The following is a 19,747-nucleotide window of genomic DNA, read 5'->3' on the forward strand; positions in this document are numbered from 1 at the left end:
GCTTTTCCGATACCTTAGAATTCACCTTGCTGACGGATGCTCAAAATAAATTGACATAAAGCACAGATGCTCACAGGCACATGTTTAAGCAACGCCGGCTAGAATGCAGTTCCAGGGGAAGAGCTTGGCTGCTCGGGGTACGCACTGCCTTTTTCACATGCTGCCTTTTTTCACACGTTGCCTTTTTTCATAACAGTGAAAACACCTTCTGTTCGCGAAAATAGGTAACTAATGTAGGTCTTTCGTAACAGCAAGGTGCTGTAAAGCGAACGTTCGAAAAACAGGGACACCTGTATTATTTATTTATAAAATGTCTTCTTTTGTATTTTGGTTATTTGTCCGTCTTTAAAAAGTTTTTCATAAATTCTATCGTATTTCATTAATTTCCAGTAAAAGTCTAAGAAAAAGAATCTCAAAGTAATCTGGAAATGTATGTACTTTGATACTAAATTAATTTTGACTTCTCATCCAACTCCTTCTATATCTTTCACGATCACTGGCAATGTATTCCAAACCCTAATCGCTCTCCAGATTTAAAAAAAATACTTTTCTTATGCCACTTTAGCCTCTTTCTTAGTTTCATTTTATATTCACTGGTTTTCAGCAAATGCATCACAATAACAGTTTTTGCTCTAACAGCTCTGCCTTTGTTCTTCATAACACAAAATTCTTTACAATACCCTGCTCTCATGACTATACTCCATCCCCACACAAAACCACCACGGTGGGCTTCACAGCTGAACAGGTGAGAAGACAGCTGAAAGGTTTCAACCCAAGAAAGGCTGCAGGACTGGATGGTGTCAGTACCAGGATGCTCCAAGCCTGTGCCCCTCAGCTATGTGGAGTACTTTGCCATGTATTCAACCTGAGCCTGAGGCTCCAGAGGGTTCCTGTGCTGTGGAAGACGTCCTGCCTCGTCCCTGTGCCGAAGTCGCCGCACCCCAGCGGCCTCAATGACTACAGACCAGTGGCATTGACCTCCCACATCATGAAGACCCTGGAGAGAGTAGTTCTGGAGCTGCTCCGGCCTATGGTCAGGCCACATTTGATCCCCTCCAGTTCGCCTACCAGCCCCGACTAGGAGTTGAGGATGCCATCGTCTACCTGCTGAACCGTGTCTACACTCACCTGGACAAGCCAGCGAGCACTGTGAGGGTCATGTTTTTTGACTTCTCCAGTGCGTTCAACACCATCCGCCCTGCTCTGCTGGGGGAGAAGCTGACAGTGACACAGGTGGATGCTTTCTTGGTGTCATGGATTCTTGATTACCTGACTGGCAGACCACAGTACGTGTGCTTGCAATACTGCGTGTCCGACAGAGTGATCAGCAGCACTGGGGCTCTACAGGGGACTGTCTTGTCTCCCTTTCTCTTCACCATTTACACCTCGGACTTCAACTACTGCATAGAGTGTTGTCATCTTCAGAAGTTTTCTGATGACTCTGCCATAGTTGGATGCATCAGCAAGGGAGATGAGGCCGAGTACAGGGCTACGGTAGGAAACTTTGTCACATGGTGTGAGCAGAATTATCTGCAGCTCAATGTGAAAAAGACTAAGGAGCTGGTGGTAGACCTGAGGAGAACTAAGGTACCAGTGACCCCTGTTTCCATCCAGGGGGTCAGTGTGGACATGGTGGAGGATTACAAATACCTGGGGATACGAATTGACAATAAACTGGACTGGTCAAAGAACAGTGAGGCTGTCTACAAGGAAGGTCAGAGCCGTCTCTATTTCCTGAGGAGACTGAGGTCCTTTAACATCTGCCGGACGAAGCTGAGGATGTTCTACGAGTCTGTGGTGGCCAGTACTATCATGTTTGCTGTTGTGTGCTGGGGCAGCAGGCTGAGGGTAGCAGACACCAACAGAATCAACAAACTCATTCGTAGGGCCACTGATGTTGTGGGGATGGAACTAGACTCTCTGACAGTGGTGTCTGAAAAGAGGAAGGTGTCCAAGTTGCATGCCATCTTGGACAATGTCTCCCATCCACTACATAATGTACTGGTTGGGCACAGGAGTACATTCAACCAGAGACTCATTCCACCAAGATGCAACACAGAGCGTCATAGGAAGTCATTCCTGCCTGTGGCCATCAAACTTTACAACTCCCCCCTTGGAGGGTCAGACACCCTGAGCCAATAGGCTGGTCCTGGACTTATTTCCTGGCGTAATTTACATATTACCATTTAACTATTTATGGTTTTATTACTATTTATTATTTATGGTGCAACTGTAACAAAAACCAATTTCCCCCGGGATCTATAAAGTATGACTATGACTAAAATACTTATCTCCATGCAACTTCCTCGATTTGGTAATTTTGTTCCCACTGCAGCTTGAAAGCACTCCTATGCTATTGTAGAAGTACACGGAATGTATGACAAGCCTTTCGGCCTAGGACAAACATGATAAACTATGCAGGTACCTGCACATACTCTATGTTCCTCCAATCGCTGCCAATTCATGTGCCTGTCTACATGCCTCTTAAACTTCACTACTGTATCTACTTCCACCACTTCCCTTCGTAGTGTGTTCCAAGCACCTATCACGCAGTGTAAAAGCAGAAATTACCTTATACATCTCATTTAAATTTTCTTCCTCTCACCTTTAATCTTTGCCCTCTAGTATTTGCTATTTCCACCCTGGAAAAAAAGACTGAACTGATCACCAGCGTTGTCTGTGTGGAGCTTGCATGCTCTGCCTGTGGTTTGCATTTTCCTCTTGGAGCCAGAGTTTCCTCCCACATCCCAAAGCCATGATGGGCCACTCTAAATTACCCCTAGTTTGTCAGCAGGCAAGAGCCTGGTGGTGGCTGAGAGGACCGTGAAGAAAATCAAATGCATGTATGATTGCTGTAAATGATGAGTGGCATGGACATGGGTAGGTCAAAGGACTAGATTCCTTGCTGCAACCTCCTAGACTCCCTTGTGGCAGTAAAGAACCGGTGATACAATGCTAGTGTATCAAATAATGGTGCAAAACAAAGCCACAGTGTGACCATGGTGGAAAAGATAAATATTTAAGGTAGCAGTTAGACTGCTGCTCAAGAAAGCAAGTTCCTTTGGTATAGTAACAAGCTCAAGTTTTGCTGAGGCTGCATTTAGCATGATAATCAGAATCCCTCTTCCTTCCTGACTTGAACCTGATGGATCAGAGGTTCCCAACCTGAGGTCCGCAGACCCCTTGCTTAATGCTATTGCTTAAGGCATAAAAGAGGTTGGGAACCGCTGCGATAGATTCTGCCAAGGATTTGGGAGCCAAAGTGTAGGTTTCTTGCCATTTTATCTCCAGTTTCTGCACCTGCTCTTGTTAACTACAGAAGGAAAATGGCTGGTCAAGTTTCAATGTTTCTCAGGATGCAAGTTTCTGCAGCTATGCTTTTTAAAAATTAAGAGATAGATCAGGAGTTGACAGTTGTTAGTAGTTTCCAGCACAAAACATTAGCACCTGCTAGTGGTTTCCAGCATTAAAAAAATATGAGAACTACTCATAACTGATCACAAGTTCCAAAGAATAAATACAATAAATTTTGTTTGTCTTACCTTTTTGCTCAACCCCCAGTCATCACTGAGCAAATCATCTTCAAGATCACTGTAAGACATGGTAATGGTAGATAATTTCAATTACTGACTGGTGCTGCAAAAGTTATGCAAATGTACATTACAGTTGAAAATTATTTAATACATTAACAGAACAGTATTTAAATAATTAATTTGTTGATTTGACTTACATTAGAAAATGATAAATTCAAGAATTATCTGGACATTCAAATACACCACAGAGATTTACACATTAAGCAAACCGTATATTAGTCTAAAAATGACAATTCAGATTATACATTCATTACAAAAAGATACTCTCGAAATGAATTATTTGCACACACAAAATTAATGCATGGGAGAAGTGAACGTTATCCATTTTAGATCCAGTTAATACTGCATTGTTATAGCTCGTTTTAATATAATAGGGATTCCATTGTGCCTCACAGGAACAATCAGACAAAAGCCAATGCTAATATGAAGGAAACTATTTGGACAATCCTGACCTACATTTTAAGAAGTGCTGTAATAGATGACATAAAAGTTGTATGGTTCAGTAAAAGAATTCTGGACCTTAAATGGGCAATTACAGAAGGGGGAACTATTTAGAGTTGAAAGGAAAGGGGAATTCTCAGAAGACAGAACTAGAAGAGTAATAACGGAGGTTTTCATATCTGAAAGAAATTGCAGCAGGCTTAAAAAAATGTATCTCCCATTCTTGAGCAGAAGCCAAGGTAATTCTATGAACAGAGACACTGGTCTGAAAATGACTTGGTGCTTATTAGGATATTTACAGCATTTTAGGAAGGTATGAGAGTTAAACAGCCAAGAGTGCACCATAGTGAATATAATGACTGAACGAATCCCAGATCCTGGGATGAAGCATTAGCAGCAATGTCTCTTACAAAATTCAAGATATTCTCTTTCAACAAAGCATATATTTTTTAAATAGTCAAAGCATACCTGTTTCATTTCACCAAGCCTAATTTGAAGACTGGCGGTTTTGCTATGTGAATTGCTGAGTGATATCTAAAAATATCGAATAGGCGAAGTCTGCACATTTTGCAATCATTTCAATTTTTTTTAAAAAGGCCTTGCTCAGAGCTCGATGAGACCCAGTAAAACAAAACTAATTTGAATCAGTGACTCTATAGCTCTAAATCAGCAACCACATTAAGTTGACTTGTATATCCAACCAGACCTTCATCATGGATTGTCTGTAAGGTTGCTACAAGGATGGCATTCTTACCCACTTAAAATATTTTAGTTTTCATGTTCTGACAGTTCTGATAAAAGGTCACCAACCTGATTTTTCCCTAGCCAAAGATACTGCCTGGCATGATAAATATCTCCAGCACGTTCTCTTTTTGGTGCATTGACAAGTATCATACTTTACTGGAAGCAATTCAGAGTCTAATTGGTTTATATATAATTTTGGTTTCCTAATACAATAGTGGTAAAGACTTGTATGAAGTTTTCCACACCGAAAAATGCTTCTGGCACTTGGCGATAAATGAATATGAAAAATAAACTGAGCCAAAGATTGTAAAAGGTTGCAAGTACCTCCTATATCATACACTTTTGGAGACCACTAGGGAAGGAATTGAGTTGGAACCACATCTATCAACAAAATTTCACGATCTTGAAACAATGGAGATATAAAGTTGCAGATCAAGTCCTATTAAAAAAGGGTTCTTGAATTGAGCACGTCACATTGAATTCACTTCTTCCATTGCTCTCCCAAGCCATCTTGTTTTTCCATTGAATTTCTATAACCTTATCATGACTTTTGAAATCTAACTTGACCAATATTTTTTTAAACTATGAAGAAAATAAAACATTGGCCTTTTACATTAGTAGCCTCTTTCAGCATTAAAGAGTATTGTATGAAAGGTATCCTCAGATTTCTGATAAACCCACTTGCTGATCAAATACTTGTGTGCATGCCATTTTCAACCCAATTTATGTGTTTGACAAAAATGATAGAATCACCACCCGATCACTACTATTACATCGACTCAGGCCTAGGGGGCCGGCGTCGGGCACGATGACGGACTCTCCACTTCTCCCTCTTCCTCATCAATGTGTTCAGTTCTTCTACATTAGCCGCGCTGCTGTCTTCTAGGAGCGTGTCGACCATAGTCTTGGGAGGGCGCCCAGGGTTCATCCTCCCGTGCTTGGGCTCCCATATGATGACTAGGCTGGCAGGTAGCTCAGGGTGGCATAGACAGTGCCCCGCTAGTTGCAGTCTTCTCCCCTCGATTTTAGTAGAGAGCATCCGTAGGTTGTTATAGAGCTCAATACTCATCATCGGCTGTTGTCAACTCACACCAAGAGCCATCCGGAGCACTCGTGTATAGCAACCATCTAGAGACGTCCGCATCGTCTTGGTGAGTGTCCACGTCTCACATCCATACGTGAGAATGGACTCTATGACTGCTATGAAAATCCTATTTTTAAGCCCTCTGGTCAGGTTCGACTTCCAGATTTCCTTCATGTCGCTCATAGCCAGCGCCTTCCGCATATTTATGTCCTTCTTCGAACTTCTTCATTCTTGACCTGAGGTACTTGTAGTCAAAAGACTTTCTTAATGGTATCATTCTCTACGGTCTTGAGAGTACCTTCGTCGCAGTTAAACGCCACATACTCTGTCTTTTTAGCGTTTAGGTGAAGTCCAACTTTATTGCACTCAATTTCCACTTTTGTCAGTAGCTGCGGTGCTTCCTCCATCTGGTCAGAGAGCAGGACTATGACATCTGCAAAATTGAGATCTGTGAGTGTAACTGATCTGATCCTTTTGGTTTGCCCTGGTTTTATGGTAAAACCAAGCTCGTCATGATCCTTGGTAGCTTGACGCAGAGCGTAATCAAGGACGATTATAAAGATATAGAGTGCCAGAGTGTCTCCTTGCAGCACACCAGCTAGGAGCTCAAACACTGCTGTTTCTCCGTCTGGTGATACACCATCTATTCCAACCACAAATTTTTTACTTGTACATCTTTCTTTCCATTCTACTGTATAAACATGAGTTTATCCAGCATTTCATTTTACTGATACTTACAAAAATTTTGTCCACTGAACCTGACATCATAGTCAGCCTGGAACTGCAAACCTCAGTTTGGCTGCAGATAAAAGTGTTAAAGTGCATTGATTGCACAACTGAAATTAACGTTATTATAAAATTTACAAAGGCAGATCAATATGAAACACACTGAAGCCAAAACAATGTATTGAAACTTTCTTTGCTGTGCTCAGTAATTTGTTTTATCATAAAAAGAATCTAGCTTGGTGGAATTTGATTGTGATAGGTTTTATGCAAAAATTATCTTGGTTGAGGTCAAAAATAGAAACAAGCAATCTAAACCAGTAAAATTTTTGTCAATATGTCAACAGACCCATCATACTTTTCTCATTATACTTCTGTCATCCGAAAAATTGAGTAAATCAATTTCACATGATATGTAATAGATCTAAATTGTCAATAACTTCTAATAATTACATCATAGTGTAATAAATTAAAATGTCAGTTTCATCTAGGGTCTATGGACCAACATGCAACATAACTACAATTGTATTCCCATAATTAGTGCAAATTCTTTGTCTCATACAAGTTCTGCAACATGAACATCATTTCAAATTTTAAAAACACAAGTACCACCTTTAAGCAAAAAGTAAAAATAGGACATTACTACTGCACCTGCACATAAAAAAAAGACACAGCAATAGCTTTGGATCAAGAAACTTTTTGAATTACCATCTTTGCTTCTGAAGTCAAACATCCCAAAACACTGTTGATAAACTTTAGCTTGCAAATAAAGCTTCGCTCTGCTATTTCTTAATTTTGCTGTGAGCACTTATTTTGAAGACCACCTGTCCAAAATGATCCTTGCCTGTCATTTATTGCTTTTGGGTTGTTCTTTTCTCACTCTTGACCTGCAATCTCCTTCTTCATTGATTTGCTTAAGTTTTATTCCTCTTTGCCTTCAACTTTAAGTTCAAGTTTATTGTCAATAGACTATATATAAAAACCAAATCAAACAATGGTTGAGGACCACAGTGCACCCACAAACATACCACACACAGCACATAAGACAAATATTACAACTAATAAGTTAATAATAATTCAAAATGCACGTAGTGCACAGTGCAAGTAAACAGTAAACAATTCACTGCCTAGGGACAAGACCTCGGTGGTGACAGGATGACAGTCTCTCAGACTGAGGAAGGAAGCTGTTATCCAATCTGGTAGTCCTAGTCTGATGCTTCTGTACCTCATTCCTGATGATAGCGGGTCAAAGAGATTGTGGGATGGATGGTAGGGATCCTCAATAATGCTTTAGGCCCTTCATACATAATGCTCCTAGTAAATGCTTTGAGAGATTAGTCATGGCTAGAATCAACACCTGTCTCAGGAAGGACCTGAACCTACTGCATTTTATCTATCACCACAATCAGTCTACAACAGACAAGATCTCAATGGCTCTCCACGCAGCCTTGGATCACCTGGACAATGCAAATACCCATGTCAGGATGCTGTTTGTTGACTATAACTCAGCATTTAATGGTATCATTCCTACAGTTCTGATCAAAAAGCTGCAGAACCTAGGCTTCTGTACCTCACTCTGCTTGACTTCCTAACCAGAAGACCACAATCTATGCAGACTGGAAATACCATCTCTACTTTGCTGACAATTAACACTGGCACACCACAGGGATGTGTGTTTAGCCCACTGCTCTGCTCTCTCTACACCCATGAATGCATGGCTAGACATAACTCAAAGAACATCTATAAATTTGTTGATGATACAACCTTTGTTGGCAGAATTTCAGATGATGACCAAAGGGCCTACAAGAGCAAGGTATACCAGTTAGTTGGGTGGAGCCGCAGCAACAACCTTGAACTCAACATCATCAAGACCAAACAGCTGATAGTGGACTTCAGGAAGGATAAGACGAAGGAATAAAAAAAACAATCCTCATGGACGGATCAGAAGTGGACAGAGTAAACAATTTTTAAATTTTTTTTTTAAGTTCCTTGGTGTCAATATCTCTGAGGACTTAACCTGGACGCAATGTTGATACAGCTATAAAGACGGCAAGACAGTGGCTATATGTCATTTGGAATTTGAGGCAATTTGGTTTGTCAACTGAAACACCTCGAAAACATCTATAAATGTAACATACAGAGCATTCTGACTGGCTGCAACACTGTCTGGTATGGGGAGGGAGCTACTGCAAAAGATTGAAATAAGTTGCAGAAACTTGTGAAATTAGTCAGCTCTATCATAGGTACCAGCCTTTGTAGTATCCAAGACATCTTCAAGGAGTGGTGCCTTAGGAAGACAGCATCCATCGTCAAGGATCTCCACCATCCAGGACATGTCCCATTAACATTGTTACCATCGGGAAGAAGGTACAGAAGCCTGCAGGCACACACTCAGCGATTCAGAAACAGCTTCTTCCCCTCTGCCGTCCAATTTCAAAATGGACATTGAACCCATGAACACTACCTCACTACTTTTTTTTTATTATATACACACACACACATACTCACTCAGACCCCACATAGCACTGGTTCATTACAACCCAGCTATTTCTTTATTGAAATTTTTTTAAATGACAAAAATTAATTCTAAACACTTAAAACTTCTCAAGAGCAACCACTATTACAGTAAACATTCAATCAGCCAATAAGAGCACTTTACATATGCTCTGAGCCATTCTTATGCAATCACATATTAGTTCACACTTTGCCTCCCCAGTGTGTGTAAGCGGTCTTGCTCCCTCGCCAATTTATTCCATTTAGTCACCCATAATGTCTGGAAAACAGCCTACAACTTCCAGTGAAAGTAGTACTTCTAAAGTGTCTACAAAAAGCATCAGCGTGGATGTGAAACTGCAAGTGATACGGCATTTGGAAGCTGGTGAGCGTCAGATTAATGTTGGCGCCTCTTTGAAACTGGCTACATCAACAATCAGAACAATTATTTTTAAAAATGGTCAGCTTACCCACCAGCCTCTGAGAGATGATCCTGTTAAATACTGAGCTAAAGTCGATGAACAACAGACAAGCATATGAGTTATTGTTAGCTAGATGAGACAGGACAGAATGGAGGACCATTACCAGTGGACTGATTTGAGTGGTTGGCAAACTGGTAGGGATCCAAAGTAGTTGGAAAATGGGATTTTATACAATCCATTACCAGCCACTTAAAGCAGTTCATGATTGTCGAGGTCAAAGCCACTGGGTGGTAATCATTCAGACCAGTTCCAGTCCTTTTGGACACTGGAAAGATGGCAGGTACCTTGAAGCCTACAGGGACAGTGTTCTACTGCAAAGAAATATCATAGCTAAGACCTCTGTTAGCTCAGTTGCAAAATCCCTCAGCAACTGAGCAGGTATGTTGTCTGGCCCTGCAGCTTTGCGTGGGTTGACCCTGGCTAGAATTGTCCTCACCTCGGCTGCAGCCAGACAGGGTGCTGTTCCTCAGTGGGAAAGGGAGAGTTCCTTGATGTTACATCATCCATTGTGTTAATCTGTGCATAGAAGGCATTCAGTCTATCAGGAAGATGTATCACAGTCATTGGCACGAAAGGCAGACTGACTAATCTTCCTTCTGGTTGCATATTCTTTGACCACAACCTGAAGATTGTACCAAAATATACTGGTAATAACGCTATATTTTCCATTTCAATTTAAGCTTTGTTTCTAGCAAACTCGTTTACATTCACTGATACACTGTACTCAGGAAGGAGCAGTCATAGGAGTCATTATCACATTGATTTACTGGCAGCACTGCTGTGTTGGGAACCTGGAACAAACACTCTCCAGCCACTTACTGCAAAAACATGGTATAACTGTAGCTGTGAATCCACTAGGTGTGGAGAGTCTGTGAAGACAGGAATTGGATGGGCTAGGAAAAGCATTGCAACCACTCTGAAAGATTTAGGGCTCAGAGCTCATTTTCAACTTTACCTTCTCCCAAAACATGTCTACAGAAGTATCCCAATCCTTGCACTACCTAAACCAGATATTCTGACATGATGAAAGCTATAATATAAATGCAAGTATGGTTTCACTTGAAAGAATACAATGTAGAATTTTAAAAATTATAAGAATCAAACGCTTTAACTACCTGTCCCATTCTTCATTGGCTGGTCGTCTCCTCCGAAATCTTTCAGAACCTGGTTTATCAACTTGGTCAAATTCATCTTCTAAAAACAATACAAATATATAGGTTACTAAACACAAGTCACTATCTAGAAAAGCAACCACTTGAACAAATAGACCATAACGATAAAAAAAAAGATAATTTGAAAACCTTTGACCTATGATTCTAAAGTTCATGACATGTGTACCTTAAATGGTTATAGTATGCAATGATCAGTAAAGCAGAAGTTACAAGTATTTAATTCTTCATTGCATGATAGATGCCCTCTTCATGTCAGGTCAAACACAAACTGAATGAAAACAAGTGTACAATTCACTGAAATCAAACAAGGTATGAAAATTCAATTCCTTTGAATGATGATATATTGGATACATCACAACTCCACTGCACAAAAGTGCAAGAGGGTACAGAGAGTGCTGGACTTGGACAGTTTCATCACACGGGCAGCTCTCACCATCGAGGATATCTGTAACAAGTGACGTCTCAAGAAGACAACATCCATCATTAAGGTCTCCCACCATTTGGGCCATACCCTCTTCTCATTGTTGCCATCAGGCCAGAGGTCTGAAAACCCACACAGAGGTTAAACAGCACCTTCTTCCCACTGGCATCAGATTCTTGAACCAACATTAAAAACACTAATTCTACCTCAGACTATATTTGCCTCAACTTGCAATAATGACTAATGTTATTTTTTATTTTATTGCATAAGCTATGTATAATTTACGTAATTTATGTTTGTTATTTTTGTGATGCACTGCTGCTGCTGTTAAAAGCTAATGTTCTTGGCATTTATTACTTGTACGTCCATCACAATGAACCTGAACTTGAGACATTCAACACCATTCAGAGCTAACACCTTTGTGAACTATTCTTACTTTCTACTTAAACTATATATTTCTGCCAAATCCCACATTTTAAAACAGCAGTGAAGAAATTTTAAAGAGGCAACATAGATTAAATTAACATTAAATCAGGATTTGGCACATTTATACATCACCTACAACCGATGATTAAGGGAGAACTTAAATTCAGCATCAAATATCAAAGATTGTATGCGCACAACTGACGAACCAAAAAGGTTGGATTTTAAGCCCTGCTTTCTCAAGAGCATAGCTGAAATAAAACCTGCCTAAGTAGAGGGATTTAAATCAAAGCTATCTTATCACCATCCTCTAATGGAATTGATTATGACTTTTCATTTAAAAATATTTACATTTGACATGCTAACAGTTTCTCTTCACTGGTCAATAACACATCCAGGAGTTCCGGTGCAATCCTGGATCCTCCTTCCAAGTGAAAAGATAAATGAATCTGATGTTTGAACTTGAATGGAGTGAAAGGAGCAATGGTGAAATGAAGATTAAAGCACATGAATATGGAGTATTACTATTTCCGTTTTCCTGGACACGGTGATATTCATGGAGATATTTTAACGATTGATTGCAGGTCTTTCAATTATTTTAAGAAATCACTCTTCTGAAGTTAAAGAACATTAATTATACTTACCTTCCACAAGAACATTTCTAAACACTGCTTTGCGTATTTTTTTATTCAAATATCTATAAATCTTAGAAATAATCTAGATTGGAGCCAACCTGAACATTTTTAAGCACTGAAACTTTGGAGGTTGCAGTGAGGTTCTTAATTTTTTGACATTTAATTTAATGTTTTTTAAAATTTAATAACTCTCAATGATTATTCCTGAAGACCCTATGGTTTATTGTTTTTATCCAAGTACAGATATACAAGAAAGCCATGTGCCGCTGCTCCTCACAATTTTCAGCTATTGGATGACCTTTTCTACCCCCTTTCCAGGCTGAGGAAAATGATAATTCTTATCGTTAACATACTGTATGAAGGCATCCAGGATTAAGTCTAGAGTAAAAATCTTTGACATGCTCTTTCCAGTGAGCTCTAACTGGTGATCCTGTATAAGCTCTTGGACATGATTTTGAATGGGTCTTTGTATGTTTAAACCACACATGGGTTGGACATGCATCCAACCATGCGTTATTGGCTGAAATTTTCTGTCTTTTCCACCAATTATCAATCTTTAAGTTTTCTGATGAACTGAAGCTTCAGCCTTCTAATGCCAATAGATGTGCCACCCACTCCCTCCATTCTCTCTTACACATTTGGAAACAATTTCAATTCAAGAACACCTTGCACCAGCGATTCAACAATTCCAACATCTTCGACCTGCTCTCTTCTGATCAAAAACCCATAACTCTCTTCACAGTTCCTCATTAAAGTAGACTTCCGGATCAACAAGGCCCTGTGGAAATTGGCAAAAGCCTCTGACTCCACTGATCTGCTTAAATGCTTCTGTCTTCTGCACAGTAACATGCAAGCCATGGGTCTAACCTATGATCAGCCACAAACCCAATCCCAGTGCAGGGTGGGGTCAAGTATTGCACCAACCCTCCTTGCAGACTATCTCTCTGCAATACCGTCCCTCAACCTGCAACATTTCATGCAAGAGTGGAGTTTATCTACTCTTCAGCAAATGAAAAACCCTTCATCCAATCATCGCTTACATTCCTGAAAAAACACTCCAATTTCAGTCAATCGACAGCTCAGAAACAGCATTTGTCTGAGTTTACATTTGAAGAATAAACTCCAGGCCTTTACTGACTCATTCACTGAAGCTCCAGCACAAATTTGTGAGATCCAAGTCCTCCAAAGCATAACAACAATCCTTCCTCCCTCAATCCAGATGCATAGCAGGACCCTGAAAAACTTGGAACATGTTCTATATTCTTGGCCATTCTCAATAAAGTCAGATATTCACCACTGCCTCTAGTACACCAGGCCAAGCTTCTGCCAACTGAGAAAGGAATGTTCAGAGACCAAAACCTCAAACCTAGCATACACTGAGCAGAGATGATGCCTACCCAGCTTGGGAAACATGGATGGACACACACACACGCGTTACTGTTCCATCATAAAAAAAAGATTTACAGGAGAACAAAAAAGCTTCAGCACACAATGCTATGCCAAAGCACTAGAATACTACAGCACAGTACAGGCCCTTTGGCCCTCGATGTTGTGCTGACTCATATTCCTAAAAAAAAGTACTAAGGCCACACTACCCCATAACCTTCTATTTTTCTTTCATCCATGTGCCTGTCCAAGAGGCTCTTAAATACCCCTAATGTTTTAGCCTCCACAACCATCTCTGGCAAGTCATTCCAGGCACCCACAACCCTCTGTGTAAAAAACTTATCCCTGATGTCTCCCCTAAACTTCCCTCCCTTAACTCTGTACATATGCCCTCTGGTGTTTGCTGTTCATGCCCTGGGAAACAGGTACTGGCTATCCACCCTATCTATGCCTCTCAATCTTTTAGACCTCTATCAAGTTCCCTCTCATCCTTCTATGCTCCAAAGAGAAAAGTCCCAGTTCTGCTAACCTTGCCTCATAAGACTTGTTTTCCAATCCTGGCAACATCCTGGTAAATCTCCTCTGCACCCTCTCCATAGCTTCCACATCCTTCTTATAATGAGGTGACCAGAACTGAACACAATACTCTAAGTGTGGTCTCACCAGAGATTTGTAGAGTTGCAACATGACCTCTCTACTCTTGAACTCAATCCCCCTACTAATGAAGCCTAGCATCCCATAGGCCTTCTTAACTATCCTATCAACCTGTGCAGCGACCTTGAGGGATGTATGGATTTGAACCCCAAGGTCCCTCTGTTCATCCACACTCTTAAGTAACCGACCATTAATCCTGTACTCAGCTTTCTGGTTTGGCCTTCCAAAATGCATCACCTCACACTTAGCCGGATTGAACTCCACCTGCCACTTTTCTGCCCAACTCTGCATCCTGTCTATATCCTCTTGTAATCTTCAACAACCTACAGCTCCATCCACAACTCTTCCAATCCTCGTGTCATCCGCAAACTTACTCACACATCCTTCCACCTCTTCATCCAGGTCATTTACAAAAATCACAAAGAGCAGGGGTCCCAGGACAGATCCTTGCGGCACTCCACTAGTCACTCACCTCCAGGCAGAATACTTTCCTTCCACTACTACCCTCTGCTTTCTTCCTGTATGCCAATTTTTTATCCAAACAGCCAAGGTTCCACTGATCCCATGCCTCATGACTTTCTGGATGAGTCTCTCGTGGGGGACCTTGTCAAATGCCTTGCTAAAATCCATGTAGACCACATCTACCACCCCACCCTCATCAATTTCTTTTGTTACCTCTTCAAAAAACTCAATTAGGCTCATGAGGCATGACCTTCCCTTCACAAAGCCATATTGACTAGCCTTGAGTAGACTGTACTTCTCCAAATGCTCGTACTGTAGATCCTATCCTTAAGAATCCTTTCCAATAGTTTGCAGACCACCGACGTAAGACTCACCGGTCTATAGTTCCCAGGATTCTCCCTATTACCTTTTTTAAACAAGGGAACTACATTTGCCATTCTCCAATCCTCCAGCACCTCCCCTGCAACCAAAGAGGATTCAAAGATCATAGCTACTGCTCCAGCAATCTCTTCTCTCACTTCCCACAGCAACCTGGGGTATATCACGTCCAGTCCTGGGGACTTATCAATCCTGAAGTTTTTAAGAAGATCCAACACTTCTTTATCTCCACATTGTCCAACACACAGACCTATTCCATTTCAACCTCACCCTGATCAAGGTCCTTTTCACTTGTGAATACTGAAGCAAAGTATTCATTTAGGACCTCCCCAACCTCCTCCACATCCAGGCACGTGTTGCCTTCTTTATCCCTTAACGGCTCCACTTCATTCTTGTCATCCTTGTTCTTCACATACACATAAAACACCTTGGGTTCTCCTTAATCCTACATGCCAAGGCCTTCTCATGTCCCCTTCGAGCTCTCTTAAGTCCTTTCTTAAGCTCCTTCCTGGCTACCCTATATTTCTCATGAGCCCCTCCTGCTTCCTACTTCTTATATCTAACATATGCTTCCTTCTTCCTCTTGACGAGTTGCCTAACGTGTTTCGTCAGACACGGTTCCCTTTTCCTACCACTTTTTCCTTGTCTCAGTGGGACAAACCTATCCTGAACCCAGCAGCACAAGTGGTCCCTAAACTTCCTCCAGATTACTTCTGTGCTTTCACCCTTGAACATCTGTTTCCAATTTACTCTCGCTAGCTCCTGCCTCATCCCTTCATAGCTAGCCCTTCCCAGTTAAGCACTTTCCCATTTAGATTTTTTTTTTTTCAGATTATGGGGACACTCAGTCCTCATCTATTGTCATTTAGAAATGCATGCATTAAAAAATGATACAATGTTCCTCCAGTATGATATCATAGAAACACAAGACAGACCAAGACTAAAACTGACAAAGACCACATAATTATAACATATAGTTATACAGTGCAAAGCAATACCATAATTTGAATAGAGCAGACCATGGGCACGGTAAAAAAAAAAGTCTCAAAGTCCTGATAGCCCCAATATCTCACGCAGACAGTAGAAGGGAGAAACTCTCCCTGCCATGAGCCTCCAGCGCAGCAAATTTGCTGATGCAGCATCCTGGAAGCACCCGACCACAGTCTGACTCGGAGTCCGTCCGAAAACTTCGAACCTCCGACACCAAGCACCACCTCTGCCGAATGCTTCGACCCCACCCCGGCCGCCGAGCAACAAGCATAGCCGAGGATTCGGGGCCTTCCCCTCTGGAGATTTTGGATCACACAGTAGCTGCAGCAGCAAAACAGGCATTTCAGAAGTTTCACCAGATGTTCCTCCGTGCTCTCACATCTGCCTCCATCAAATCAGAATTGTGCACGGCATCCTACTTGACAGATAACAGATATTCATCACCAGAGAGACCGCGTGCGCTGCATCGTGCCACCATCTTCTCCTCCACATTTTGTCTGTTTTTATCATCCTTTTCCATAGCTATGCTGAAGCTAAGAGAGTCGTGGTCACTCTCACCAAAATGCTCCCCCACCAAGAGGTCCGCCACCTGGCCAGGTTCATTAGCCAGAACTAGATCTAGTATGGCCTCTCCTCTTGTCAGCCGGTCCACATACTGTGTCAGGAATCCTTCTTGAACACATCTGACAAATTCAGCCCCAGCTATCCCCCTTGCAGTCAGAAAGCACCAGTCAATATGAGGGAAGTTGAAATCACCCATAACTACAATCCTGTATTTCCTGCACCATTCTAAAATCTGCCTGCTTATCTGCTCCTCGGTGTCCCCAGGGTTATTTGGGGGGTTATAGACTACTCCCAGCACAGTGATTGATCGCTTCCTATTTCTGACTTCCACCCACACTGACTCAGTGGACACTCCCTCTGCAGCGTCCTCCTTTTCTATAGCCATGGTACTATCTCTGACCAGTAATGCTACTCCCCGCCTTTTCTACCGCCCATCCTATTCCTTTTAAAACATCTAAACCCCAAACTAAGAATCATCCTCAAACTGTGCTTGATAAAATTCAACATCCTCACCAATTGATGGGAACTCTTTACCCATGTCTGTTGAAAAAGGAACAGCAGCATCCAAAAAGACACTGTGCAATAAGTTTCTATGGTTTTCGGCAGAAGATGCCCAGCCTGTATTTCAATCCGGTCACCACTGCACACAGAGCAAGAGAGAGCAGAAGCCAAAAAATGCTACCAAGGGACCACCAAAAAGGAACAAAATACATATGTGTACTATAAAAATGTTAACTTCCATTAGCATTTGGTCTGATTAAAATATTCAACTTTTGTCAGCTGTTAGTGCAATGTGCAAATCACACAAATCATAACCTTTTTGAACAACCAATATTTGAACCACCCATAGTTTAAAATAACCAAACTATGTAAATGTGAGGAATCAGAAACAAGTGACACCCATTCTAATTATGTTGTTCTCAACTAAAAGACACAGCTAAGATTTGGAACCACAAGTACATACCAGCTTATCAATGACCACCTTAGCAGGAGGTTGGAATTTTTAAGAATGCTGTTCATGTCAAAAGATCTGACAACATAAAATGAACGAGAAAATATACTAGAAGCGGTTCTTTTTTGCTCCATTTTGCAATATCTGGAAGACTGGAGTGTTTCCCTTTCTACAGAACTACTGGATACTTAAAATCATTTCAGTTGCCAAACACTAGGCCATAGTGTGTTTTTTATATAAGCAAGTGGCTCCATAAGTGCTTCATTATTCACATATCAAGATCAGGTGTACAATACAAGTACAGTAAGAAAAAGTGATTAAGTTAAAATAAAAATATGCAATTTATTAAATCACTACTGAATTTCTAGGTGATCAAAATCTAACAATCGCCATAGAATCAGATCGGGACAAAAGGAACTGTTGTCTGACTACAGTTGCTTGTACCATTCCACTTAATAATTAGGGTTCCTTTCAGTTAATATGGTGACAATGGAAGTCATGATAAAGTCACAGAACCAAACCAAACACAAGTGACAGCAAGTATCAATGAAGGGGAAAATCACGAAAAACGAATCATTAATTGAAACCCAGGGAAAGATGTGATCCCAAGGTTTGAAGCACAACAAACAAAAGGAATAAAAAGCCAATAAAAATATAAATCACAAAGGACCAACAGCCTGGACAGACTACTATTTGCAACTCTCAGGGATGGCAGCCATGTTAAACTCGTATTCGGAATTATTTTGAATAACGACTCAAACGATTGGGGATCGGGAAAAAAAACCATCGGGGGGGGGGGTTCTGTAGCCGACTATTCAATACATTTCCTGTAAAAAAGCGAATCATAAATAGCAGCATAGTCGCTCTTCCACCACCCCCCACCCCCGCCAATCTCACGGACACACAGGGAGAAAGTGGCGATGGGCACCGATTAAATCACAAAGCCCGCGGCACTGTAAACAACTGAGACCGCCGCCTTCCACAGGCCACTCAGGCTAAACAGGACAGATACCGGTGTTTTTCCGCAAAAAGGTTTTACTCTCCACAGTCACCGTGAGTCTCACCTTACACGAAGACCCCACAATACTCTGGCCTGTGATGTTGTCACTAACATTAGCCATCAGTTACCTTGTGCATTGGAGGCCATCGTGAGGGGACCGTCGTTGTTCTTCTATTTACCCTCGGTGATGCATTAACCAGAATCCGTGCTTCACCAAGTCAGCAAGCGAGAGGAAAGCCAGGACTGATATGTTCGTTCTTTTTTTCAATATTTCCCCCCCCCCGCCGGTACGTCTCTCTCCAGAGAGAAAATCACAACATGGCGGATTTGCGCCGTCCCCCCATTGCATCACGGAATACTGGAAGACTGACTTCGTTGCCGCGCATGCGTACCGACAAATTCCGGCATTACGGAAGTCAACAAATTCTGTTGTAACTAAGTGTGGGAAAGAAAACAACAGGAATTCTGCAGATGCTGGAAATTCAAGCAACACACATCAAAGTTGCTGGTGAACGCAGCAGGCCAGGCAGCATCTCTAGGAAGAGGTACAGTCGACGTTTCAGGCCGAGACCCTCCGTCGGGACCTGACGAAGGGTCTCGGCCTGAAACGTCGACTGTACCTCTTCATAGAAGTGTGGGAAAGTTTAGTTTTACGTGTACGGGGTTAGATGAAATGTTCTAGCCATTGGGATTCTTTTTTAAATATTGCCTATAATCGGTTATGTTTATTTTAAAGAAAAAGATACATTATCATCTCTGACTAATACATTATCGTCAAGAGGTATTCCAAAGCGTTTTTTACAATTACATTTTTTCTGTAATTGCTCGACAAATGGAATAACTTTGATCTGATATACTGCAGACTCGAATTAACATATTATTGATCTAACTATATGGAGCAAGTCGTAATGTAATTGGAACGTATGAGCGCATACTCTTCAGAGCAGTACACATCAAAGTTGCTGGTGAATGCAGCAGGCCAGGCAGCATCTCTAGGAAGAGGTACAGTCGACGTTCCGGGCTGAGACCCTTCGTCAGGACTAACTGAAGGAAGAGTTAGTAAGAGATTTGAAAGTGGGAGGGGGAGATCCAAAATGATAGGAAAAGACAGGAGGGGGAGGGATGGAGCCAAGAGCTGGACAGGTGATTG

At 41.4% G+C, this 19,747-nt stretch overlaps 1 protein-coding gene across 3 annotated transcripts in view; it reads right to left on the reverse strand.

The window, feature by feature from the left end:
• rbm33a (RNA binding motif protein 33a) overlaps positions 1–18,948 on the reverse strand; it is a 186,907-nt gene extending 167,959 nt beyond the window's left edge. For all 3 annotated transcript variants that reach the window (XM_072254056.1, XM_072254057.1, XM_072254055.1), the window contains exons 1-3: positions 18,726–18,948; positions 10,676–10,754; positions 3,543–3,591 (exon numbers count right to left, since the gene is read on the reverse strand). In XM_072254056.1, the coding sequence (XP_072110157.1) occupies positions 3,543–3,591; positions 10,676–10,754; positions 18,726–18,744 (147 nt within the window). In that variant the 5' untranslated portion in view covers positions 18,745–18,948. The remainder of the gene's footprint in view (positions 1–3,542; positions 3,592–10,675; positions 10,755–18,725) is intronic.
• Positions 18,949–19,747: the final 799 nt, after the last annotated feature.

This window comes from Mobula birostris, chromosome 3, assembly GCF_030028105.1.
Source record: "Mobula birostris isolate sMobBir1 chromosome 3, sMobBir1.hap1, whole genome shotgun sequence".
Lineage (NCBI taxonomy): Eukaryota > Metazoa > Chordata > Chondrichthyes > Myliobatiformes > Myliobatidae > Mobula > Mobula birostris.